General features: G+C 47.9%; 1 protein-coding gene across 6 annotated transcripts; it reads left to right on the forward strand.

Annotated features, from left to right (window-relative positions):
- On the forward strand, positions 1 to 19,626 carry LOC117868504 (zinc finger protein 239-like). Of its 6 annotated transcripts, none has more exons than XM_034754485.1 (4): positions 1 to 73; positions 6,021 to 6,161; positions 17,413 to 17,526; positions 17,885 to 19,626. In XM_034754485.1, the coding sequence occupies exons 2-4, from the start codon at positions 6,131 to 6,133 to the stop codon at positions 18,919 to 18,921; spliced, it is 1,182 nt and encodes a 393-aa protein (XP_034610376.1). In that variant the 5' UTR covers positions 1 to 73; positions 6,021 to 6,130; the 3' UTR covers positions 18,922 to 19,626. The 6 variants fall into 6 exon arrangements, with proteins under 6 accessions (XP_034610376.1, XP_034610374.1, XP_034610375.1 ...); XM_034754483.1 differs by lacking the exon at positions 1 to 73 and adding an exon at positions 3,054 to 4,720; XM_034754484.1 differs by lacking the exon at positions 1 to 73 and adding an exon at positions 3,054 to 3,238.
- The last annotated feature ends 8,037 nt before the right edge of the window (positions 19,627 to 27,663 follow it).

A 27,663-nucleotide genomic window follows, 5' to 3' on the forward strand; every position in this document is an offset into this window, starting at 1 on the left:
TCTGCACTGCTAACTTCCTCTTTTGACTCTCCCTGTGGCTTCTCAGGCTTAATCTCCAATTCCGCTTCTAAAGGTACTGTGTCAGTCTGAGCTAACTCTCTCACCCTATTTCTAGTAATTGGCTCTGCAGATTTTTCGGTCTCCAGCGGTTCCACCATGCCAATAGAGACGGGAACCAATTCTTTATTCTCCCCTAACACATCTTTAAAAAAAAAAAAAAAAACTCTCTAATTCTTTTTAACAGCCGACCACGGTCTGATTCATAGCTGTCCAGTGATTTTAAGCTGGCATCCAAAGTTTGCTGGGCTTTCCTGAGTAACTGTAATTTTTTTATTTAATCTCTTTCCCAGTGAACTATAAGCTACGAGCAGACATTTAACAGCTATTTTCTTCATCAGTTTGATATAGAAACGAAGCAGAAAAAAAAAGGAAGGCTAAATACATCATTTACAAAACCCCATGGTTTACAATGCTTAGATATCAACTCGCTATTCCTTAGCTATTCTAAACCTCCTCCATGTTCCTGAATGTATTTTCTGACTAAGTTTTCTAAAGCCAGACTGTGGGCAACTCCAACAGACTCTACTCTTGCCCTTACTCCACTCATCTTAACACATAACATAGAACTCATTTGAATTCTAACACTTCACTAGCTTTTGTAATAAACTATAATGAATACTTTGTTGCTTTACTCTGTAACTGAAGGCGTCCCTTCACAGAAACAACAGGAAATAATACCCCAAACCGGTTTTCTACATAGTTCAATAAGTCCCAAGTAAATGATATAGGGGTGGGGGTGCATTTCCCTCTCTTCCCTCAATGGCTTGTAGCTGATCGAGAGGTCTTTTCCCTCTGTTGGGACCTGCCAAACAGCTGGGGAACTGAGGCAGACGGATCAGAGGTGCAGCCTGGGAGAGTTGGGGGACTGAAGAACTTATACAAGTTCTGAGTTATTGCGGCCTCTTGGCGACAATTAATACATATATTTATCAACTCCCCCACCACCACTTAGTGTGGGTCATCGGGCCCGATGCTACTGCTTATATCTTATCGATGCCATTCGTTACAACTTCCACCTCCAACAAAGCCCCTTAAACGCACGTATTACTTTTTAAATAACATCACTATTACTTTAAATAATATCATTACTTTATCTTGCAAGATTAAATTCAAAACTTATAAGTTAAAACTTTAAATTAAACCACAACACAGAACCAGAAATACTGGGACTGCTGCCAAGCCGCAGCCACAGGAAATCAGGTTCCTGTGTTCTTAAGAGTGAGTAAGACACACAATCTCTAACTCTCTGTAACTTTAATCATTTACTTATGTCTCAAGTGAGATTCTCAGGGATCGAAGGATGCCTGGAATCCCTGACAATTCCTGTCACACACGCCTCGAGACTCCTGGCTCTGGCTCGCCAGCCTGTAGCCTGATTTAGGGTGTACTGATAATATTAATTTGGTTAATATGTGAATTTAATTTATTCATTTACTTTTTACTTAATGATTAATTATTATTGATATTATTAAATAATATTAATTAGTATGGGTTTTAGGCTCGCCAATCTGTTTGATCAGAAGATAAAAGTTCTTGTCCTGATTCAGGCTCCACAGAATTTACAAAGGATCCTCGAGGGTATGACACTGAGACAGATATAGCCTTACTGACTTTTTATTAAAATCAGTGAAATAGTAAGTCAATGGTAAAATACCCAGAGTTACAAAGTTACAATTGCATTACTGCTATTCAAAAGATACATATGATAATATAGTAGTATATGCAACAAAGCTTTGGTTAATATACTCACACCCTTCCTCGATAACCTGGGGGTAAGCGACACAGGACCAGCCTTGCAGTTCCAGGTTTCTCAATTCTTGAGTGAGGGATGCAGTGCTTAGAGGAAATCTAATGCTAGGAGCTATCAAAACTAAATTAGGGTTTACTTGACTAACTTAGTTTTATTAGGTTTCGATTTTAAGTTTAAGAATAAAACTTAAGGCAGCCAAGCTTAGCCTAGTTCCCTTGAAACTTAAAGTTTAAGAAGAACAAGTACAGCCTACTAATAATAGCAGTCATCGTAGATAGATAGAATTGATATAAAGATAGTGTAGAAATAGAAGAAGTAAGAATAGAAACGATAGAGCGGAGTAAGTAAGAGTGGAGAGAGAGCTCTAGCAAGGTGGGTCACCTCTTTTATAGGGCAAGTGCCGGAAATCCTTCCTCTTATGCCCAAATGTCATTCCTCCCCCACAGAAATGTTAGGGTCACTTACCCCATAGGCTAATATGTATGTGTGTATTGATGACAGGTATGTATGCACATCAGTCTCTTGTGGTGTACTTGTTAAGTCTGTGGGTACAACATTGAAACCTCCCTATTCCATTCTTCATTGTCTATTGGTCTAGGTAAAGGTCTTAGACGTAGGGATGGGTGCTTTATCTATTTGGGTAACAAGATGAAGGTCAACCTTACTTTCCTGGGTAAAAGTCTTAAGCTAAGGCAAAGTTAGCACATTTATCTTAACATACAGGATGTGGCCTGTGGGTCTCTTGCATTACAGCCAAACTTACTTTAATATAAATCTATAAACCTATTACAATAAACCAAATACTTAAACTATAAAAAAGATACATATATATGCAAGCAAGCAGGTTAGTCCTATAGGCTACACTGATGCAGGACATCTCTTGGTCTGCTAAGGTGTGGTGTAGTAGGGTGTTCTACTGGTACACTAGGTGATACCAGCATATACCAAGGTGTAGAGAGTCCACGGGCTCTAGGCAATGTTGTTTGCCCAAATCCCAATAAATATCCACCCAAAGGGGCTGGATCTTGTACTCTATATGGTGCTAATGTAATATTGGGTGGAGAAGCAGGAATTCTATTCCTTGGTTGTTGTAACTTACAGATTCATCACATGCACTAGCTACTCGTGTCACTTGTGACACTGCATCTTCTAGTCCCTGAACAATGACAGTCTCTAAAGGCACTGCCTCTTGACTATCAGAGACGGACACTAACAGGGGAGAAGATATTTCCTCCCCTTTTGCTTTGCTCAACTCCTCCTTTACATCACTAGCTGCCTTTTCTAGGGCACTCAGCTCCACCTCCTGTGGTGCCACCCTGGGAATTCCTTTTCCTATCTGCAAACTGCCGGTATCTTCTGCACTGCTAACTTCCTCTTCTGACTCTCCCCGTGGCTCTTCAGACTCAATCTCCAACTCCGCTCCTAAAGGTACTGTATCAGCCTGAGCTAATTCTCTTGCCCTACTTCTAGTAGTTGGCCCTGCAGGTTTTTCTACCTCCGTCGGTTCCACCGTGCCAATAGGGATGGGAATCAATTCTTTATCCTCCTCTGACACATCTTCTCTCTTTTCTAATTCTCTAATTCTGTCCAACAGCTGACCACGATCTGATCTAGAGCCCTCCAGCGGTTTTAAGCTGGCATCCAAAGTTTGCTGGGCTTCCCTGAGTAACCCTACTTTTTTATTCAATTTCTTTCCCAGCAAATTTCAAGCCACAAGCAGGCATTCAACATCTCTTCCCTGTTTAGCCCTTTTTCTTTTTCAGCTCTGTTTCTACATCAAATACCTCACTTACAAAACCCCGTGGGTTACCATGCTCAGAAATCATCTCGCTATTTCTCAGCTGTTCTAAATCTCCTCTATGTTCCTGAATATATTTTCTGGCAAAGTTTTCTAAAGCCAGACTGTGGGCAACTCCAACAGACTCCACTCTTGCCTTTACTCCACTCCTAACAAGAAATATAGAACTCATTTCAATTATATAACTTCACTAGCTTCTTCAATCAACTAGAATGAATACTCTGTTGTTTTACTCTGAAACTGAAGGTGTCCCTTCACAGAAACAACAGGAAATAACACCCCTAACCGGTTTCTACACTTCGTTCAATAAGTCCCAAGTAAATAATAGAGGGATGGGGGTATGTTCCCTCTCTTCCCTCGATGGCTCGTAGCTACTCGAGAGGTCTTTTCCCTCTGTCGGGACCTGCCAAATACTGGGAAATACTGAGGCAGATGGAGAGTTAAGGGGACTGAGATAAGGTATCTTGAACTGTTCAAGTTCTGAACTATTGCGGCCTTTTGGCAGCAATTAATACCTAGATTTGTCAGCTCCCCCACCACCACTAGTCTGGGTCATCAGATCCAGTGCTACGGCTAATGTCTTATCGGTACCATTCGTTATAACTTCAACCTTTACAAAACCCCTTAGATGCGCATACCACTTTAACAATAACACTATTACTTAAAAGTAATATTATAAAGCAATATTATTTAATCTTGCAGTATTATATTCAAAAACCTTAAAATTAAACTTCTAAGTCAAAACCACAATACAAAACTGGAAATACTGGGACTGCTGCCAAGCTGCAGTCACAGGAAATTAGTTTTCTGTTTTCTTAAGAAAGAGTGGGTGAAACACACTATTTGTAAGTCTCTGTAATTTTAACCATTTACTTATGCCTCGGGTGAGATTTCTAGAGATCTAAGGATGCCTGGAATTCCTGTCACACACTCCTCGAGTCTCCTGGCTAGTTGAAGATGAAGAGATCTAGAATAGATGATGATTGAAGCTCTTTTATATGACCTAAGTGCCGGAAATCCTTCCTCTTATGCCCAAATTTCATTCCTCCCCCACAGAAATGTTAGGCTACACTTACCCCATAGGCTAATATGTATGTGCGTATCGATGACAGGTATGTGTGTACCTGTGGGTACAACTTTGAAACCCCTCCTATGCCATTCTTCGTTGTCTATTGGTCTAGGTAAAGATCTTAGACATAGGCCGGGGTCCTTTATCTATTTGGGTAACAAGATGAAGGTCAACCTTACTTTTCTGGGTATAAGATCCCAATATAGATATGCTAACTTTGCCTTAGCTTTAACATTAGGGTTATACCATATTTAAAAAATAAAAAAATGAGGACACTCCACGGGCCCTGGCCCCGCCTCTTTCCCACCCCGGCCCCACCCCAATTCCACCCTTTCCCCGCCCCTTCCCCAAAGTCCCCGCCCTAATTCCCCCTCCTCCCTCCCAGCCACGCGAAAAGGGCTGCCCGAGCGCTACCGGCTTTATGGTTTGGCGGGCAGCCTCCAGACCCTGCGCCCCCGGCCGGCACTTCCCCAGCACAGCTGGAGCCCAGGAGGGGAAGCGCCCAGACAGGGGCGCAGGGTCTGGAGGCTGCCCGGCAAACCATGAAGCCGGTAGCACTCGGGCTTCGGGCAGCCCCCATGCCTCTGGACCCTGCTCCCCCGGCCGGGCACTTCTCCTCCCCGGCTCCAGCTGCTCTGCTCCTCCCCGGACTCAGACTTCGGCTCTGTTTAAGAGCCAAGCTGCCCAAGCCAGCGCTACCGGCTTCGGGCAGCCCCCTTGACTCTGGACCCCAGCCGCCGGCTGGGCACTTCTCCCCGGCTTCAGCTGCTCTGCTCCGGCGGCGCAGGGTCCGGAGGCACGGGGGCTGCCCGAAGCCGGTAGCGCTGGCTCGGGCAGCTTGGCTCTTAAACAGAGCCGAAGTCTGAGTCAGGGGAGGAGCAGAGCAGCCGCGGGAGAGGAAGTGCCCGACCGGTATTTTTCCCGGACATGTTCGGCTTTTTGGCAATTCCCCCCGGATGGGGGTTTGATTGCCGAAAAACCGGACATGTCCGGGAAAAACCGGACGTATGGTAACCCTATTTAACATACAGGTTTTGGTTTGGCCTGAGGTCTCTTGCATTACAGCCAAATTTAATTTTTAATATAAATCTATAAACCTATTACAGTACATCAAATACTTAAACTTATAAGAAAAGATATATCTATGCAAGCAAGCAGATTAATCCTTAGGGCTACACGCTGAGACGCATGTTAATCCAGAGTCACTGCAAGGCAGAACAGGGAGTGACTCCAAAATTAACATGGGGGGGCAGATAAGATCAGGGTGTGTCCCTGTTGGGAGGGAGTTTCAGTTGTTGCTAAAGGGGGGAAAGTGACTCAGTTTCTCGCTTTCTCTGCCTCAGGATATTGAGGTTGAGCTTCCTGGTTCAGACACTGCTGCCCCCATTGTGATCTGAGAGCCCAGGCTGAGCAGCTGCTGCTCCCCCAGCGGGATCGGGGCTGGGGAGTGACCATGAGTAAAGCTTCCTCTGCGTCCAGCCAAGGTGAGGATTTTCTCCAGCTGTAATTAGCCCCATAGGTCAACCCAATGCTCTGCCCGCCCCAACATCTGAGCCAGAGACTCCAGGTGGTTGATAGAGACCTCAGGGAACTGGGGATGGGCATGAAAGTGACACTGCACAAACAGCCCCTCCTCACCCCACATCTCTCCTCCCCTTAGCAATTGCAGGAGCCGATCCAGCTATAGGAGAGCGAACCCCCAGGATTGTCTGTCAGCAGAGTGGGAGAGACGGGGGAAGGGAGACACAAGGAGAAAAATGAGAGAGAGAGAGCAGTGGGAGAAATAACTGGGGAGAGAGATTCCCAGATCTCTGACCGGCCCCCCCACACTTATTGCAGCATCCCTGGGCAGATTCACTTTCCTGTGAGCAAGGTGAGGTGCAGGAAGAAGAAAAGCCAGTTCCTGACTCTCCCTGTCCCCTCTGCTGTAGGAGTGTGCTGCCCTGGGACAGTGTCAGGGGGAATCCCCCAGGGTCACTTCTTTTGTTCTGCGCTTCTCTCCCATTTGGTTCCCAGATTTAGTTATTGGGAGGGTTTCAAAATGTCTCAGTGGTTTAGTGGGAGGGGCCGGTCAGTGCTGTAATAAAGTGGCCAAACATTTCCCCAGCATAGAATCATAGTACTGTAGGGCTGGAATGAACTCTGAGAGGACATCTAGTCCCAGCACTGAAGTGTTTGTCCAACCTGTTCTTAAAAACCTCCAATGATGGGGATTCCACCACCTCTCTTGCTAATCTATTCCAGTGCTTAATTAAGTTTTTGCACAATTGACTCAGATTCAATTTGTGATCCACTATAGCCCCCGATCATTTTCAGTAGTTCTACCCCTAACCAGCTATTCCCCACTTTGTAGTTGTGCATTTGGTTTTCCTTCCCTAAACCTAGTAGTGTGCACTTCTCTTTATTGAATTTCATCATGTTCATTCAGCCCACTTCTCTAATTTTTAAATGTTACCTTGAATGCTAATCCTGTCCTCCAACGTGCTTGCAGCCCCTCACAGCTGCTGTTATCTGCATATTTAGACAGCATGCTCTCCAGTCCATTATCCAAGTAATTAGTGAAAATATTGACGATATCAGATCCAGGACTGGCCCCTGGCCACCCCATTGTATACATCCTCCCAGTTGGACAGTGAGCCACTAATGATTACTGTCTGAGTACCACCTTCCAACAACATTTTCACCCATTTTATACCACTTTCATGTACACCACATTTCCCTAGTTCACTATGACTTGGCATTATTTGTTTTTGCAAATCCATGCTGGCTATAACTTATCACCTTACTATCCTCTAGGTGCTTACAAATTGATTGTATAATAATTTGTTCATTCCAGGTATCTAAGGTAGGCTTGATTTTATTTCCCAGTCCTCTTTGTTCCCCTTTTAAAAGATGGGTACTATGTTTGCTCTTCTCCAGCCTTCACCGTTCTCCAGGCGTTCTCAAAGATAATTGCTAATGGTTCCAAGATTGCCTCAGCTAATTCCTTGAGCACCCTAAAATTAATTTCGTGGCTGACATTAATATATATAATGTATCTACATATTTTTAACCTGTTCTTTCCCTATTGTGGTTTCTGTTTCTTCCTCCTCTTGGTTAATAATAATAATTAAGACCCTACCTGAACCGCGGGATGATCTTCAAATAATTGCAGCTGAGATGCAAAGAAGACTTGGAAAATTGCAGAAAAATAATAATGGACCTTTATTAATTGCCGTAATTTGGAAAAGCCACAGCAGACCTATTTGTTTAAGAAAAATCTGCTGGCATAATATAAACACTCAACTATTACATTATGCCTGTGAATTTTTTTGGTAACCAGACAATTTGGTGCAGCTACAGGGCCATAACATGGGTGGGGTGAGTGGGGCAGCCACCAAGGGCACAAAGTGGGGCTGGGGAGTAGAAAATTGGGGCAGAAAAATGAGGGTGGAAATTTGCGTCACAGACCATGAAATCTGGTCTCCGGCTGCCCGGCTCTGAAGGCAGAGTGGAGAATGGCAGCTATTGGCTGGGTGCCTCGCTCTAAAGGCAACGCCACCACAGAATAGAAATAAGGGCGGCAATTCTAAGTCACCCCTACTTCTCTGCCTTCAGAACCGGGCACTGGCCAGCATCCACCGCTCTCTCGCCACCCAGCTCTAGGCAGTGCCGCTGCCAGCATCAACTCAGGAGTAAGGGTGACAATACTGCGACCCACTAGTGGGCTTGCAACCACCCTTTGGGTCTGGGCCGCTGATGTGAGAAATGCTGTGGAGAAATCACACTTTTTTGTGGGTTACTCACCACATAAATAGCAAATTGTATAGGTGTATAACACATCTGCAAAGTTCACTATTTATGCCATGACCAACCCTTGAAAATCATATGATTCCCTTCCCCCCCATGATTTAAGTAGTACCCTACTTATTGCCTATGTCCCTTGCTAGTGTAACTTATTTTGTGAGTTAATCTTTCTGATTTTGTCCCCACCTGCTCATGGTACTCAATGGGGGGGGGGGGAACAATAACAGAAAATGTGGAAATGGCAGATGCTAAATGACTTTTGTTTCAGTTTTCACCAAAAAGTTTAGTAGCAATTGGATATCTAACTTAATGAATGCCAATGAAAATGAGGTAGGGTCAGAGGCTAAAATAGGGAAAGAACAAGTTAAAATTACTTATGTTAGATGTCTTCAAGTCTCCAGGGCCTGATGAAATGCACCCTAGATATCTGAGCTATTAGCGATTATCTTCAAAAAGTCATGGAAGATGGGAGAGATTCCAGAGGACTGGAAAAGAGCAAATATAGTGCCCTTCTATAAAAAGGAGAGTAAGGGCAATCCGGGGAATTACAGACCAATCAGCTTATTTTAATTCCCCAGAAAGATAATGGAACAAATAATTAAGCAATCAGTTAGCAAACTCCTAGAAGATAATAAGGTGATAAGTAACAGTCAGCATGGATTTCTCAGGAACAAATTGTGTCAAACCACCCTAATAGCTTTTTTTTTTTTTTTTTTTTTTTTGACAGGGTAACAAACTTGTGGATAGAGGGGAAGCGGTAGATGTGGTAGAGCTTGAATTTAGTAAGGCTTTTGATACTGTCTTGCATGACCTTCTCATAAACAAACTAAAGAAAGACAACCGAGATGGAACTACCATTAAGTGGATGCATAGCTGGTTGGAAAACTGTCCCCAGAGAGTAGTTCTGAGGTTTACAGTCAAGCTGGAAGGGCATATCGAGTGGGGTCCCACCGGGATCAGTTCTGGGTCCGGTTCTGTTCAATATCTTAATCAATGATTTAGATAATGGCATAGAGAGTACACTTATAAAGTTCATGGATGATACCAAGCAGGGAGGGGTTTGGAAGATAGGATTAAAATTCAAAATGATCTGGACAAAATGGTCTGAAGTAAATCGGATGAAATTTATTAAAGACAAATGTAAAGTACTCCACTTAGGAAGGAACAATCAGTTGCACACATACAAAATGGGAAATGACTGTCTAGGGAGGAGTACTGTGGAAAGGGATTTGGGGGTCATAGTGGATCACAAGCTAAATGAGAGTCAGCAGTGTGATGCTGTTGAGAAAAAAAAAGCAAACATGATTCTGGGATGTATTAGCAGGAGTGTTGTAAACAAGACACGAGAAGTAATTATTCCGCTCTACTCTGCTGATTAGGCCTCAGCTGGAGTATTGTGTCCAGTTCTGGGCACCGCATTTCAAGAAAGATGTGGAGAAATTGGAGAGGGTCCAGAGAAGAGCAACAAGAATGATTAAAGGTCTAGAGAACATGACCTATGAAGGAAGGCTGAAAGAATTGGATTTGTTTAGTTTGGAAAAGAGAAGACTGAGAGGGGACATGATGGCAGTTTTCAAGTATCTAAAAGGGTGTCATAAGGAGGAGGGAGAAAACTTGTTTATCTTAGCCTCTAAGGATAAAACAAGAAGCAATGGGCTTAAACTGCAGCAAGGAAAAAGTTCCTAACTGTCAGGGTGGTTAAACACTGGAATAAATTGCCTAGGGAGGTTGTGGAATCTCCATCTCTGGAGATATTTAAGAGTAGGTTAGATAAATGTCTATCTGGGAGGGTCTAGACCAGGGGTCCCCAACGTGGTGCCCGTTTTTTTTGCTCTGCTGGGCAGCACTCAGCTTTTTTTTTTTTTGGTGCCCACCAGACAAAAAAGGTTGGGGACCAATGGTCTAGACAGTATTTGGTCCTTCCATGAGGCCAGGGGACTGGACTCAATGACCTCTCTAGTTCCCTTCCAGTCTAGAATCTATGAATCTATAACCTTTTTCCAATTACATCTTACAAGACCCATCTTGCACAAAGTACATCTCAGTTATCTCATATTCATGTCATAAGCATATTTTCATAAAGAATATGGAGTGAAATGGCACACTCACATACCAGTTTTCAGAGTTTGTTGAAGTCTGCCTTTTTGAAGTCCATTGTCCTTATTTTCCTGCTCTAATGCCTTCCTTCTCTTAAGGTAGGTCTACACTTACCTCCGGGTCCGGCGCTAAGCAATCGATCTTCTGGGATCGATCCCGGAAGTGCTCGCTGTCGACGCTGTTATACCAATAAAAACTAGCAGGATCTTATTAAAGGGGACAAGATAAAGATGCCACATTTATTATGATAACAATTTGATTTATGACCAATAACTAATATCTTAATCCTTATACACACACATTATACCTAATACCTATACACACACACACACACACATCCATCAGATGTTCTGCAGCTGCTGCATAGTTACCAGTCCTGCTTGAGTCTGTGGCTTGAGTTTGCAGCTTGGGTTCGTAGCTTGTGGCGGCTAACTGGCCAGGAAAGCCGGGCACAAGGATGAACTGGGTCTCTGTTGGGCATGCACCGATGCCCTTTCATGTTGGCAGCAGAATGTTACCCTCCTCCAAAGTTTTCCATCACACCCATCCTTTTTGTAGGCTTTAGTTTGAATCCAGAGTCTATAGGTCTTGCTGTGTCACGCTGCCTTCAGGTTTGGTGATTGATCACCCGTCAATTGCAGACATGACTTTCAGCCTTAGACCGGGCTTTGATCTTCCTTCCATTGTACCTTTTCTTTTTAGGGTGGATTCTTTTTACTTTGTTAGGGCTCTTGTCTGCATCTTCAGCTGTTGGTGTTTGAACTTTATTTAATCAGGACAGGCTGGGGCTGGAGGTTGATTCCACCATCCATACATACCTCATTCACACATCTAAACTAAACTAATAAGATTACAGCAGTGTTTGCAAAAATGAAGGTTGCAGCAAGCCCTTACAAAATGGAGTAAGCGTTTTAAAATGGGGTTTGAATTACAATATGGCAAACAGTGAACAGAAGTTACAATATAGACAAGTATAATGGATGGCAAACAGTGAACAGAAGTTACACTGTAGGCAAGTGTAATAAATGGTGAACAGAAGTTACAATACTGAAACAGTGCAAGTCTCAGTGATTTAAGCAGGAATTGGATTGATAGTGAAACTTACAAAGGCAGCTGACTGAACAGCTATGGCTCTTAACAAGCATCTTAATTGTTAATTAGCCAGTTATTGGGGTAACCGGTTTTATGAATGAATATTGTTTCATTCATAAAACTTTTACTTATGAAGTTACATTAATAAAGTAAACAATTAAAAACAATTTCATTCATCAGTCCTACAATGCCGGTACTCCAGCTCGGCGAGAGGAGTACACGGCATCGACGGGGGAGCCTGCCTGCCGCGTCTGGACCCGCAGTAAGTTCGAACTAAGGTACTTCGAATTCAGCTACGTTATTAACGTAGCTGAATTTGCGTACCTTAGTTCGAAGTGGGAGGTTAGTGTGGACCAGCCTTAGAATCACAAAATCATCATTTCATGAACACTTTCGCCCATATTGCTTTCCACCTTCCATTTCCTAACTAACTCCTGCCAGTTAGTCAGCATCAACCCTTAAATGCCTGTCTCCCTGGTTACTACTTCCATCTTCTGAAGCAAACAGGTGTCCCCAACACATTCCAAGAACTTATTGGACACTTTGTGTTTGTTTAACTACCGAGACACCTGTTAGAAAAGGAATTCAAAGTCCCATGTCTCCCCTCCCGTCCCCCCATTACTAATTGTGTTTTTAATGTTTCTGTTATTTGCATGACAGAGTCAAGAACATCTGTCTGCGAGGAAAGAGTCGGGGGGAATTGTCATGTGACGTTACTGTCCTGTTTTGACAAGTCCCCTTCTTGCCCTGACAGGCTGCAGCGTTACATACCATACTTCCAGGGACCAGGGAAGGGAAATGGCTGCCGTGGAGCCAGTTCTGGTAGGGATTATAGGGGAGTTGCTGGTGGGCTCCTGTTGGCGGGAGAAGGGCAGTAAAGACATAGGAGGTGGGTGCTTCTGGGGGTGGTCAGGAGGTGGGAGGGGGCAGGAAATACACAGGATGGAGAAAGGGAGGGGGACAGGGTGTGACAAACCTGCTGGGATTTGTTTACGGTGGGGCCTAGATTTTAACAGACCCATGGGATTTGTGGGTGGAAATTCCCTAATTTGTCGAGCAGGAAACAACCCCCCTGGACTGGGCTGGAGAAACGTACCAGCCTCCAATACTGGAGTCTGAACCTACTAGCCAGAGGGCAACCCCCAGTGAGGCCCAGGGAAGACACCCCATCCCTTCACATCCAACTGCTGACACTGGGGAGGGTGTTGGGATTCCTACCAGGGGGCTGTCCCTGGACCCTGCTGCGGGCTCCATCTCCTGTATCAGCTTCTGGCTGGTAGGTGAGTGTTGAATGTGAAGACCCCTGCCATCTCTGTCTGCTAGAAGGGGTGAGGGGCTCTCTCTCTTTCTCCTCTCACCCTGATGCCTCCTGGCTGCTCTGATGGGGAGCGGGACGGATCCTGCCTGTCTCCCAGAGCTTCCATGTAATTGGCCCTCCTCCCCTGTGAATGGTGGGGTTGTCACTGGGCAGCAGGTGCAGAGTGGAGGGCTCTTGCTCTTTCAGGGGCTGGTGACTTTCGAGGAGGTGGCTGTGTTTTTCACCAAGGAAGAGTGGGCTCTGCTGGACCCTGCTCAGAGAGCCCTCTACGGAGACGTCATGCAGGAGAACTATGAGAACGTGACCTCGCTGGGTAAGGATTCCTGTCCCCTCGGTTCTTAGAAGGGGAAACGAAGAGTTAAGGTTCACAACACCCCACAGTGCACTCTCAACTTTGCCCTGTTTCAGCGACACCCCGACAAGCCAATGACACATAGACTAGCACTCTACGCTCCCTGCTACAGAACACTTTGGGAACAGAGCACAGGCACTGGATAGCGCAAACACTAACACCTCCTCTTTGCTAAGGCAAAACTTGGGGTTAGGTCCATTGTAGGGATCAGAAGCTACCTACCCCTGGCCTGCGCTAAGACACTGAGTCTACTGCTCACAATCCATCTCAGACTTTCATAATGTCACCACCCCTTTACCCTTCCAATGAGGATTCCGTCTTAGTTGTTGCCTTCACTTACCCCTCACTGAGCCCCGGAGACCCCAAGCACGTATGACACCAGCCTGCTGACAATCCTTGTGGCAAGAACACACCCTTGTGCGCCTTTATTGACGCTGCCTACACCACTCAGCACTGAAATAGGGAATACCTGTTCCTTCGAGTTTCACGTGCGCCTCTCTTCGTGTCACAGCTCTGCCAGGCTGCTCCAACTAGTCCCTCCACAGTTCATTTAAAGCTACATCTGGCCCAGTGCACACTGCTGGAGTGCCTGCGGATAAATGCTGGTATTCAAATCTGAGGAACATAAAACACACAACGGAATGTGCTTAGTCCTTCCTTCTGTCAATAAATAAATTTTAAGGCCAGGGGAGACTATTAGGTTATCTAGTCTGACCTCCTGTGTAATACGGGCCATGGAGTTTCATCCAGTTACCTTTGTAGTGTGCTGAATGCCTTGAGTTTGATGAAAAGATCTTCCAGAAAGGCATCCTGTCCTGACTTGAAGACTTCAAGAGATGTAAAATTCGCCCCTACCTTGGGTAGTTTGTTAACCTTTGCACCATCCTTACCCCCTAACCCTGGAGCTTGCAAATCTCACTGGGAATAGGTCAGTAAGGGCAGAGTTAAGGTTGCATTGCAGGAGTGGTGTGTAATTTAATTCTTCATTTCCTGGTTTTCAGAGGCTTTATTTTTCACCACCGTCCACATGCTGGAAGGGCACGAGGCAGCACTGGGCAACCTTAACTCTGCTTAATGTACTTTATGGGCGTTGAATTTAATTGATTTTCTTTTTAATGGACTTTTTTGCCACTGTAACTGTGTTGACACTACAGTTTTTGCTGCAATTTATGTCCGGTAGGGATGTGATTTTTCACATCGCTAACTGACAGAGCTATGGGCTCAGAGGTAGTTCCAGCACCTCAGGTCACAGTCCCAAGGGGGTCTCTGTGACCCAACCCATCACAGGAGGGTTTGGTGGGGGGTAGAAAGGGAAGGATTCAGGGAATCAGTGTGACGAAGTGGGAATATTCATAATGTTTTCACTGAATACTGTGTGGGTGCCGCAGTTTCCCCTATGCATTTCTTAAGTATCTGGTGGTGGGATAAGGGGCTATGATTGTTGCAGAGTCCAAGAGGGACAGTGTGATGCTGTCTGCACAGAGAATGGCCGACACCCTGTCTCCTGGCAACTGATGGCCTGGGTCCCTCCTCTGCAAAGGTGCAAAATGAAGGTGTTGGAGACCAAAGAGATCAGGTGACCTCCTGGCCTGGGAAAGAGACAAAGGGCAGGGGAGGGACTGGGGAGTTTCAGTTTGGAGCTGGCTGGGGAAACTGGGGGAGAGCCCCAGGGCTGGGGTCTAAGCTCCCTGCCCCCTCCCCCCCCGCCCCCATATGGACTTGACTGAGCGGGTTCTGTTGTCTGTACCTACAAGCTCTGGTTTGGACTGTGTTCCTGTTGTCTAATAAACCTTCTGTTTTACTGGCTGGCTGAGAGTCCCGGTGAATCGCAGGAAGTAGGGGGTGCAGAGCCCTCACTCCCCCACACTCTCTGACAGTCAGAAATTGTAGCACTTCACTGAGACTGCTTTTGCTGAAGTCTCTAATGACCTGTCCTTAGGCAAAGCTCAGAACCAGCACTCCATCCTCCGCCTCCTCCTCGATCTGTTAGCTGTCTGACACCACTGACCGTGGTCGTCTTCTTGAAATCTGATCTCCCCTTATCCTCTGCTGCTTAGGGTTAGGGTAGGGAGAAGTAGTAACTAGCTTGTTCTGCAGTATGGGATGTTGTCATAAACATACAGGTAAGGGTAGCATAAAATCCCTCCTTCACCTGTAAACGGTTAAGAAGCTCAGATAACCTGGTTGGCATCTGACCAAAAGGACCAATAAGGAAAGAAGATACTTTCAAATCTGTGGGGAAAGGTTTTTGTTTGGGCTGTTGTTGTTCTCTCGGAAGACAAAGAGAGAAACCAAGCAAGTAATCCAGCTTCTACTGAATGTACTTACTATTTGTGTACATCTAAAAGTACAGAAATAGTAAGTAATAGCAAGGAAATGCATTAGAGCATCTTTTGTTTTAGCTTATGAATTTTCCCTGTGCTAAGAGGGATATTTATCACTGTTTTTTGTAACTTTAAAGTTTTGCCCAGAGCGGAATCCTCTGTGTTTTGAATCTGACTGCCCTGTAAAATTACCTTCCACCCTGATCTTACAGAGGTGCTTCTTTTACTTTTTCTTTATAATAAAGTTTGTTTTTAAAAATCTGATTGGTTTTTAGTGTCCTAAAAACCCAAAGGGCTGTTTGTTGCTCACCTTGGTTACTCTCAAGCCTCCCCAGGAAAGGGGGTGAAGGAGCTTGGGGGGATATTTTGGGGAAACTGGAACTCCAAGTGGTCCTTTTCCTGAATCTTCGTCTAACTCACTTGGTGGTGGCAGCAGTACCCATCCAAGGACAAGGAAGGATTTGTGCCTTGGGAAAGTTTTTAACCTAAGCTGGTAGAAATAAGCTTAGGGGATCTTTCATGCGGGTCCCCACATCTGTATGCTAGAGTTTAGAGTGGGGAGGGAACCCTGACAGATGTTTAGGTTGGATATTAGGAAAAACTTTCCAACTGTGAGAACAGATAAATACAGGAATACGTTACCAAGAGAGGTTGTGGAATGCTGGTCGCTGGAGGTTTTTAAGAAGAGGTTAGACAGATGGTCTATGTATACTTGGTCCTGCCTCAGGGCTGGAGGATGGACTAGCTGACAACTTGAGGTCCTTTTACCCCATGTATTTCTGTGATTTTATGATTCATTATCCTAGCCCTTCACTTTGACCTTGTCTCCCACTGGAGAATGGGGGCTTTATTTTGTATTTTTTTAAAATAAAAAATATGCATGGGTCAGCTGCCCTCTCAATTTGCTTTGTTAGTCACTGGGTTTGAAGGAGTGAATATCACTTCTGGGATGGGGATGTAATTCCTGTTGAAGTAACATAGGTCTGCCTCCATTTACATGGAAACACTATCAAGAACTGTCCACATATGAATGAAGCATACTGGACAGTGGAAGTCTCAAAGACTGGAGGTTAATGTGTAATGACTGGGTCCAAGGGAAGCAGAACATGAGAACACAACTGCATTGCACTTTGGGACACAGGAACTAGGGTACAAACAGACTGGGCTTCAGTTTGCTGCTATTCAGGGCAAAAAGACTGAGGCCTGGTCTACACTTGGGAGGTGGGGATTGATCTAAGTTATGCAACTTCAGTTACGTGAATAACATAGCTGAAGTCGACGTACTTAGATCGACTTACCGTGATGCCTTCACCGCGGTGAGTCGATTGCTGCCGCTCCCCCGTCGACTCTGCTTGCGCCTCTCACCGAGCTGGAGTACAGCAGTCGACGGGAGAGTGCTCGGGGGTCGATTTATCATGTCTAGACTAGACACGATAAATCAACCGCTGCTGGATCGATCGCTGCCCGCCAATCCAGCAGGCAGTGTAGACATACCCTGAGATAAGGCAACACAGAGAGAGAGAGAGATGAAATCAAGGAGGCTTTGAAAAAGCCGTGCATATGAAACTGCCAAAATGAATGTAGACTCCTGAAAGGGGTACAATAGTGTGGAAAGCCACTGGTCTACACAGCTGTTTTTAATGTGATAGCACCTACAATGGAGCACCCATAGGGGGAGACATCTCAAAGAACCATCGTTAATGCACAAATTGAGTAACTTCTTTTGTGTGTTACCTGATCTCATTGGTCTTCTTTCCTCTGAGCAGGGTTTCCAGTTTCCAAACCTGATGTCATCTCCCAGCTGGAACGAGGGGAAGAGCCGTGGGCCCCAGCTCTCCAGGGCTCAGAGGAAAGCGAGATCCTGCTAGGCAGCTGCATGGGTGAGGGATCATTAAACCTACTCAGTGCTTGAAAGAAACAGCTGGGATTCCCAACAAAGACCTTGTGAGGTCTCTGGGTTCAGGATGGTCCCCAGCAGGTGTCATATCCTCAGGGCAGATACTGTTCATGGCTTCCTATCCATCCTGACTAACTCCTGGCAGTAGTTTCCTCCCTGAACTTCCTTTTCCCTGAGTGTTTGGATGGGAACTGGATGCAGAATTGATCCCCTCCTCTCGCCACTTTGGGGAAGAGTTTGGGGAAATTCAGTCCCTGATTTTTTTCCATCTCCAGCTATTCTCTTGGTTTGCTCTTCCCTTTTCCTTTCCGGTCTCTGAGGTTTTCCTTTCTCTGTCCCAGCAGGTGAGGGGATGGTGAGCGAGACCATGGAGCAGAATCCTCAGCAGGAAGAGGAGCAAGTGGAAGCGCATGGAGCATTGTTGCAAAGATGCAAAGAGCATGTGTCCAGGAGTTGTGAGCAGGGAAAAGGCTCTCAGGGGCAGCACAGGCCAGAGAAGTGGCAGGGAAACCAGCCAGCGCAGAAAGTTGGAATATCTGTTAATTATCGGGGAACTCACAAAGGCCTCAAGGAAACCACGGTGCAGCAGAGAATCCTGACGGGAGAGAGAAATAACACGGGCTTTGAGTGTGGGAAAAAGTTCAGGAGGCGCTCACACCATCAGAGAATCCACACCCGAGTGAGACCCCATGAATGCCGCGAGTGTGGGAAAACCTTCGCTTGGAGCTCAACCCTTATTGCACATCAGAGGATCCACACCGGAGAGAAACCCTATAAATGCCGTGAGTGCGGGAAAACCTTCGCTCGGAGCTCACACCTTATTGCACATCAGAGGAGCCACACAGGAGAGAAACCCTATAAATGCTGTGAGTGCGGGAAAACCTTCGCTTGGAGCTCATCCCTTATTTGCCATCAGAGGATCCACACAGGAGAGAAACCTTATGAATGCTGTGAGTGTGGGAAAACCTTCCCTCACAGCTCAACCCTTGTTATACATCAGAGGAGCCACACAGGAGAGAAACCTTATGAATGCTGTGAGTGCGGGAAAACCTTCGCTCAGAGCTCAAGCCTTATTGCACATAGGAGGAGCCACACAGGAGAAAAACCCTATGAATGCCGTGAGTGCGGGAAAACCTTTGCTCAGAGGTCAGGCCTTGTTACACATCAGAGGAGCCACACAGGAGAGAAACCCTATAAATGCCGTGAGTGCGAGAAAACCTTCGCTCAGAGCTCGCACCTTACTGCACATCAGAGGATCCACACAGGAGAGAAACCCTATAAATGCTGTGAGTGTGGGAAAACCTTCCATCACAACTCTTCTCTTATTTATCACCAGAGAAGCTGCAAGGGAGATAAACACCATGAAAATCTTGTCTAGGGTCTCAGAAAAGATTGTTTTTTCCTTTTGCTAATTCCCAGGTAGTGAACTTTAAGGCAGCATTTGTGGCATCTCAGCTCCTTCAGGTGAGTTGTCTGCTTTTCTCTTTTGCAGCTCACCTTTCCTTGGAGTGAAGCCCACAGTGTTTTTCATCAACTCCTTTGTTCTGTGTCATGGAAGTGTGTGTCCCTCCAACAGGAATGTCCGTCAGCCCCAGGTGGGGGAACGAGGAGTGACCTTTACTCGGTACATGGAGGTTAAATCTACCTGGGCCTTGACTCCACTAGGGTTTTCCATGGAGTTAGCTAGATTGAGTTAACGATCCTGATATAAAAACACAACTATTTTTTTCAATAAAGAAAATAGCCCATAGAGCTGCCAGGGTAATGTAGCAAATTTCCTCACCACCGGATATAACCTCCATCACTTTTCCTAGTCTAACCAAATTTGGAGCATCATGTTTATACTTTTCCTTCCACTGCACAGTGATTGTTAGTCACCAGGACAGATTGCCTCATTCCCAGTTGTTCCCACGTTGCACTGGGTTCTGCTGAATAGCAGTTGGGTTTTGTACCACTTTCCTCCTAAGAACATAAGAATGGCCGTACTGGGTCAGACCAAAGGTCCATCCAGCCCAGTATCCTGTCTGCTGACAGTGGCCAATGCCAGGTGCCTCAGAGGGAGTGAACCTAACAGGCAATGATCAAGTGATCTCTCTCCTGCCAGCCATCTCCACCCTCTGACAAACAGAGGCTAGGGACACCATTCCTTACCCATCCTGGCTAATAGCCATTAATGGACTTAACCTTCATGAATTTATCTAACAGGGTTTAAAAGAGAACTATAGCCTTCACAACCTCCTCAGGCAAGGAGTTCCACAGGTTGACTGTGCGCTGTGTGAAGAAGAACTTCCTTTTATTTGTTTTAAACCTGCTGCCCATTAATTTCATTTGGTGGCCCCTAGTTCTTATATTATGGGAACAAGTAAATAACTTTTCCTTATTCACTTTCTCCACATCACTCATGATTTTATATACCTCTATCATATCCCCCACTTAGTCACCTCTTTTCCAAGCTGAAAAGTTCTAGTCTCTTTAATCTCTCCTCATATGGGACCCGTTCCAAACCCCTAATCATTTTAGTTGCCCTCTCTGAACCTTTTCTAATGCCAGTATATCTTTTTTGAGATGAGGAGACCACACCTGTACGCAGTATTCAAGATGTGGGCGTATCGTGGATTTATATGGGCCAATAACATAATATATTCTCTATTTTATTCTCTATCCCCTTTTTAATGATTCCTAACATCCTGTTTGCTTTTTTGACTGCCACTGCACACTGTGTGGACGTCTTTAGAGAACTATCCACAATGACTCCAAGATCTCTTTCCTGATTAGTTGTAGCTAAATTAGCCCCCATCATATTGTATGTATAGTTGGGGTTATTTTTTCCAATGTACATTACTTTACATTTATCCACATTAAATTTCATTTGCCATTTTGTTGCCCAATCACTTAGTTTTGTGAGATCTTTTTGAAGTTCTTCACAGTCTTCTTTGGGTTTAACTATCTTGAGCAGTTTAGTATCATCTGCAAACTTTGCCACCTCACCTTTCTCCAGATAATTTATGAATAAATTGAATAGGATTGGTCCTAGGACTGACCCTTAGGGAACACTACTAGTTACCCCTCTTCATCTGAGAATTTACCATTAATTCCTACCCTTTGTTCCCTGTCTTTTAACCAGTTCTCAGTCCATGAAAGGATCTTCCCTCTTATCCCATGACAACTTAATTTACATAAGAGCCTTTGGTGAGGGACCTTGTCAAAGGCTTTCTGGAAATCTAAGTACACTATGTCCCCTGGATTCCCCCTTATCCACATGTTTGTTGACCCCCTTGAAGAACTCTATTAGATTAGTACAGGGGTGGCCAACCTGTGGCTCTGGAGCCACGTGCGGCTCTTCAGAAGTTAAATATGTGGCTCCTTGTATAGGCACCAACTCCGGAGCTGGAGCTACAGGTGCCAACTTTCCAATGTGCCAGGGGGTGCTCACTGTTCAACCCCTGGCTCTGCCACAGGCCCAGCCCCCACTCCACCCCTTCCCGCCCCCTCCCCTGAGCCAGCCATGCCCTCGATCCTCCCCCCCCGAGCTTCCTGCATGCCACAAACTAGCTGATCGGGGGGGATGGGGACGCGCTGATCGGCGGGGCAGCTGGTGGGCAGGAGGCACTGGGAGCAGGGGAGAGCTGATGGGGGGCTGCTGATGCATTCCTGTGGCTCTTCGGCAATGTACATTGGTAAATTCTGTCTCCTTCTCAGGCTCAGGTTGGCCACCCCAGATTAGTAAAACAATTTCCCTTTACAGAAACTGAAGATATTGGAGAACAAAGAGATCAGGTGACCTCCTGGCCCGGGAAAGAGACAAAGGCCAGAGGAGGGGCTGGAGAATTTCAGTTCAGAGCTGGTTGGGGAAATGGAGGGGAGCCCAGATGGGGCTCTGGCCTCCCTGCCCCCACAATGGGAAATGGAGGGAGGAAATGTGCAGTGGTGGACTGTGCATTCTGGCATCTCTAACTCCAACGCACCTTTGTATAACAGTGCCACTTACTCTCTGTAATCATTGTGGTAGAAATTCCTGTCCGTTCCAGCTGAGGAATAAGGAGAGACGGACACAGCTAGCCAAGCAAGGAGCCCCGGGAGGGGCAAGCCGTTTATTTCAATTGTGATATAAAATTATTCTGCTTAACTGCCAGGGGGCAAATTTGTCACCTACACATGGAAGATATATAGCACAGCTATTGCTATGTCTTAACTCAGGAAGTTCCTTCGAGAGGAAATGTAGCCAAACTCCAAACCTGCAGACAATGAAACTTTCTGTGCCTGTGTCCTGTAGATAAACTGCTTGGTTTGCAAAATAAGCAAGGAGGAGGGGGAAAGTAGATGAACAATAAGGGGTCATAACAGGGGCAGATACATGTAGCTTGCTAATTATGTATGGTAATGATGGCAAATTTTGGCCAATCATAAAGCAATAGATTATCATAGTCAACTGCATATAATGCTTTGGTGTAAGTGTTTTCTTTGTTCTTGCTGACTTATGAGCTCGAACCCAATTGCAATTGAAATAAACGGATCGCCCCTCCCGGGGCTCCTTGCTTGATTAGATGTGTCCGTCTCTCCTTATTCCTCAGCTGGAACGGACAGAAATTTCTATGACAGTTGCAAAAACAAGCAGTTAGTTATCTCCAGGATACAGGCACAGAAAGTTCCATTGTCTGCAGGTTTGGAGTTTGGCTACATTTCCTCTCGAAGGAACTTCCTGACTCCTATTGCTGACCCTGCATTTTTTCCTTCTTCTTTCTCCCATGTGTACGTGACAAATTTGCCCCCTGGCAGTTAAGTAGAATAATTTTATATCATCATGTATAGAAAGATCTGTTTCTCCATGTGTACTGTCACAGCAGCTTTTTTTACATCACAAACTACTAAACATGTGGGAAGAGGGGGCAGGTTACTCCCCTTTCCCTTCACTCTGAACCACATGTATCGTGCGGGAGGAGAGATATCCCAGGATTTTTGCAGGTATTCTTTTGCCCCATCTCTGTGTTGAAATGTCACAGCAGGTGTTAGGTAAAAAGCAAGTCCTCACTCACCTCTCCAGCACCCGAGTTCGTGCGGAGTTGGTATGGGGCTCACAATCTGTCAGAGACCAGACACCAATTCGTTGATCAACGGGCTCACACTATCCTTAGCTTGAAAAGCTTCAGAGTAAGTGTGGCAAGTTTATTAGGGGTGAGCATCAATATTTATACACAGAAGTAAACAAAGTGATTAACAGATCATAATGGTCATGTATAATCAATCAAGATTCTACAGGATAAAACAGGTTAAAATGTAAATTCAGAAAGAGAAAAGGGGAGATGACTACTTAAGGGGAGGGGGGTGTCATGAGTAGTTCGCAGGTCAGAGCTTTGATTAAAAGTTCAGACAGAGACATCAAGTCTGGGTTAAGTTTAAGCTCATCAAAAGTTCAGACTCAACACAGGGGCCAGGCACTAAGCAGGTGTTTGGATCGAGGAGAAAAGGGTAAGAGAGTTAGGGTATCTTCGCCTACAACGCTTTTTGGACTGTGGAGGTGGCATGGGAGATGGAGTGTTTTGTGTTTTCTCCCACCGTGGAGGGAGGAGCCAGAAACTTTGAGCTGCCAGCAGGAGGTGAGAATGAGACGTGCCCTCTGTATGTGCAACAGTGCGTCACACAGGGAGCATCCGTGAGCTGTGCTGCCAGGGAGAGCAGCCAACCTCTCAGTGATGGGGATGGGTCACCCCGGCTGGGACTGGGGACAGTAGGTTACAGGGGGGCACCCTTAGCCATCCCCCCCCAACTTTGCTTCTCCTCGCTGGTTTAAGTGCCTCAGTTTCCTCCTCTGAAACCACTTCAGCTCCTACTCCCCCACCCCCCAGGCCCTCACACCCTCCCCCACTCACCTAGCTCAAGCCCCCTAACCCCTCCCCCCGGGCATCTGCCCCCCCTCTCCTCTTCATCGCAAATCCCCTCTTCTCCCCCTCACTCCTCCCACCCCGGCTCCTAAACCCACCTGCCCCCCCAACCCCTCTGGGCCTCGCCCCAGGCCCCCCATCCCAGCACTGCCGGAGGCCCGATCCCTCTGCCCCCCACCATTGTCCCCCAGCCCCAGCCCCTCCCACCGCCACGGGCCCAGCTGAGTCCCGCTCGGGGTGGAGGAGAGGGAGGAGTCGCGCCGCGGGGGCTTGTGGGAGATGTGGTACGCCCCGGCCAACATCTCCCATCGGCCACCGCGGGGCCAGCGGCACCATGGGAGCGGCCGGGGGCGGGGCCCGGCGCGTTTTGTGCGGGCGGGGCCGGAAACGGAAGTGGTTGGAAGAGAACATGACGTAGGCGATTAGGACGCCTTTCTCCTTCCTCCATCTCCCCCCCCCCCATGGGCCCCTCAGCCCCCCCAGCTGCCCCTCCCAACCCCCAGCCCAGCCCCTGCATGGGCCCCTCAGCCCACTTTTCTCATTCCTCCTCCCCCCCACCCATGGGCCCCTGAGCCCCCTCTCCTCCTCCCTCTACCTTTCCAGAACATCCACCCCATGGACCCCTCAGCCCCCTTTCCTCCTCCCTCCACCTCTCCAGAACCCCCCCCCCATGGACCCCTCAGTCCCTCTTTCTCCTTCCTCCAACCCCCAGCCCAGCCCCCCATGGACCCCTCAGCCCCCCTTTCTCCTCCCTCCAACCACCCCATGGGCCCCTCAGCCCCCCCTTTCTCCTCCTACCTCTCCAGTCCATCCCCCCATGGACCCCTCAGGCCCCCCAGCTGCTCCCCCCAACCAAGTCTCCCCATGGGCCCCACAGCCCCCCTTTCTCCTCCCTCTACCTCTCCAGCACATCCACCCCATGGGCCCCTCAGCCTTTCTCTTTCCTCCTCCTCCCCACCCATGGGCCCCCCCACTCCCTCCAGACCAGCCCCCCATGGGCCCCTCAGCCCCCTTTCTCCTCCCTGCATCTCTCCAGCACATCCACCCCATGGGCCCCTCAGCCCCCCTTTTTCCTCCCCCCCAGACCCTCCTTTCTCCTCCCTCCAAGTCCCAGCCCAGCCCCTCCATGGGTCCCGCAGCCCCCCTTTCTCCTCCCTCCAACTCCCCCAGTCCATCCCCCCGTGGGCCCCCTCAGCCCCCCTTTCTCCTCCCTCCAACCCCTCAGCCCATCCCCCCATTGACCTCTCAGCCCCCCTTTCTCCTTCCTCCAACCCCCCACCCCATCCCCCCAATGGGCCCCTCACCCCACCAGCCGCTCCCCCCAGCCCGCCCATGGGCCCCTCAGCCCCCCCTTTCTCCTCCCTCCAACCACTCAATGGGCCCCTCAGTCCCCCTTTCTCCTCCTTCTACTTCTCCAGTCCATCCCCCCATGGCCCCTCAGTCCCCCCAGTCGAGTCCTCCCATGGGCCCCTCAGCCCCCCTTTCTCCTCCCTCTACCTTTCCAGCACATCCACCCCATGGGCCCCTCAGCCCCCCTTTCTCCTCCCCCCAGGCCTCCCTTTTTCCTCCCTCCAAACCCCAGCCCAGCCCCCACATGGGCCCCTCAGCCCCCCTTTCTCCTCCCTCCACCCTCCATCTCATCCCCTGTGGGCCCCTCAGCCCCCCTTTCTCCTCTCTGCAACACCCTGCAGCACACCTCCCCAGCCATGGCCCCATAGCCCCCCTTTGTCCTCCCTCCAACCCCCCCAGTACATCTCCCCAGCCATGGCCCCATAGCCCCCCTTTCTCCTCCCTCCAACCCCCCCCAGCACACCTCCCCAGCCATGGCTCCATAGCCCCCCTTCTCTTCCCTCCAATCCCCCCAGTCCATCCCCCCATGGACCCCTCAGGCCCCCAGCTGCTCCGCCCAGCCCCCTTGGGCCCCTCAGACCCCCTTTCTCCTTCCTCCACTCCCCAAACCCACCCCAACCTCCCCCCTTCCACCATCCATTCCTCCTTCCATGGGGCCCCTCAGCCCCCATTTCTCTCCAGCACCCTCCCAGCTCACCCCAACCTGCCCCCCAGCCCATCCCTCCACCCGTAGGGACTGCTCAGACCCCCAGTTCATCCCCCCCTCAGACCCCTTTTCTCCTCCCTCAAACACTCTTCAATGTCCACCCCCATCCCTACCCTTCCCCCCAGTCCTTTTCTCCACCTATGGGGCCCCTGAGCACCTCTCTCTCCTTCCTCCCCAAACCCCCTCCACCAATCCACTTCAACCATCTCCCCTCAATGCTGGGACCCCCATCATCTCCTTCAGTGCATTCCAGCCTGCCCCCCACCGGGACACATTCAACATCCTCCAACCTGCTCCCGCGTCCCCAGACTTGCCAGCTCTCCGCTCACCCCACCCCAACCTGCCCCCTGCACGTGGCCCTCCCAGTCCACCCTGTGACAGTGGACCTCATAAGGCTTTATGGGGGGTGTGTGTGCTTATAAATGTATGCATGACATAACTGGAGTATGTTTTGTGCTGTCTGTGCCATGTAACACATCTCCGGAAAGATTATGGTCTACTATTTCTATTCATCCTATTTGTACATATATATCATTTTCTACTTGAGGTTAAAAATATGGGCTGTATGCTTGCTTGGTTTCTGTGTAACCCCTTTGGGGTTTAGAGAGCATGGCCCCTTTAAATCTTTTTCCTAGCGGGGAGGGGGAGAGTAAGAAAAAAGGAGGGAAACTCCAGGGAGAGAGGGAGGCAGCCTGAGGCCCTGGAAAAGTGAAGCAGAGAGAACCTGCCCGAAGCCTGAGACGGACAGGGCGGCCGATCGGGGACACCCCAGGACAGGAGCCAGGAAGAGCACTGTGCCAGGGAGGAATCGTCCAAGAAGGACAAGCCAGAGCTGGACCCAGTATCATGGCTGCCCAGAGCTGCATGGGGCTGTGAGTATTGGGCCTTGGGACTCTGCATTGGGGACAAGGAGGGAGGCTGTAGCTAGTTAAGTGGGGAGGGGGTCGCTCTGTGTGGTTTTGCAGAGAGTGGCAGAAGAGGGCACCGGAGGGGTTTGTTGGGGAAAGTTCACTAGTGCTGAAGACGACCAGGAGCACCCAAGACTCACCACTGGACTGGAACTTTGCTCAGGACTCCTGAACTCTGCGTGCAGACACATTGCTCAGTGTCTGCCCTTCCAGACTGTGCTACCACTGGGCCTGTGGGGCCTTGGTTTGAATGCAACCCTGTTCTACTGCTCCCCCTATATTTCCCCTTGTTGTTTTTCTCCTCTCATTCCTCTGTAAATAAATATTTCCCTTTCTTATATCCATTGTACTTTTCCTGTGGGTGGGTGCGTTCACTCTGGCGGGTTTGGAACAGGTGCCCCTGGGGTGGAAGGGATTTCTCCTGCTGCATTCCTGCGCGCGACATCTCTTGGCCAGAGCTGCCTGCAGAGCAGACTCCATCTTGGCCACGAGGGCGCTAAAGTTACACTATGAAAAGATTTAACGGGGCCATGCTATCTAAACCCCAAAGGGGTTACATAAGTAAGCTTTGTGAGGTATTTGGTCAGCTTCTTTAGGAAGGAATTCACAAGGTTAAATACCTGCTCAGGAAGCACTTGGGGAACAATGCATCTTGGAATGCTCCAATCCACATAAGAAGTCTTCGTGGAGACATACAAGATACCATGTGAACAATGGCTTCGGCCTGTAAAGACTGAGTCATGCAGGGACATGTGACTTGCCCAGGTGACTCCAGAACTCCATCTTGAAAGTGGACTTTGCATAGGAGTGGGGACTTCTCCACCCACAAGAGAAAGTGTATTTAAACCCATGGGAGACCCCTTCAGCTGCCTAAAGAAGGAGCCTCCCCACCCCCCCAGAATGCTTGAAGGAAACTGGAACAAAGGACAATAACTACAGGGGGTGTGAGTGATTGCTGGACCCAGGCTAAAAGTAGGGTTACCATACGTCCGGGTTTCCCCGGACATGTCCAGCTTTTGGGTCTTTAAATAGCCGTCCGGAATCCTGGACATTTTTAGCTTTTTACAAATCCCCCCCGGACGGCTATTTAAAGACCCAAAAGCGGGGGTGAGCTGGGGCAGAAGGGTGTGGGGAGGGCTGCCCGCAGCAGGTAAGGGGGGAGCGCAGGGGAACCGCTCCCTGCCCGCCCCAGCTCACCTCCGCTCCGCCTCTGCCTGCTGCCTTGAGCGCGCAGCCGCGCCGCTCCTCACCCTCTTCCTCCCAGGCTTGCCGCCGAA

The sequence above is a fragment of the Trachemys scripta genome, chromosome 21 (genome assembly GCF_013100865.1).
Source record: "Trachemys scripta elegans isolate TJP31775 chromosome 21, CAS_Tse_1.0, whole genome shotgun sequence".
In the NCBI taxonomy this organism is placed as follows: Eukaryota; Metazoa; Chordata; order Testudines; family Emydidae; genus Trachemys; species Trachemys scripta.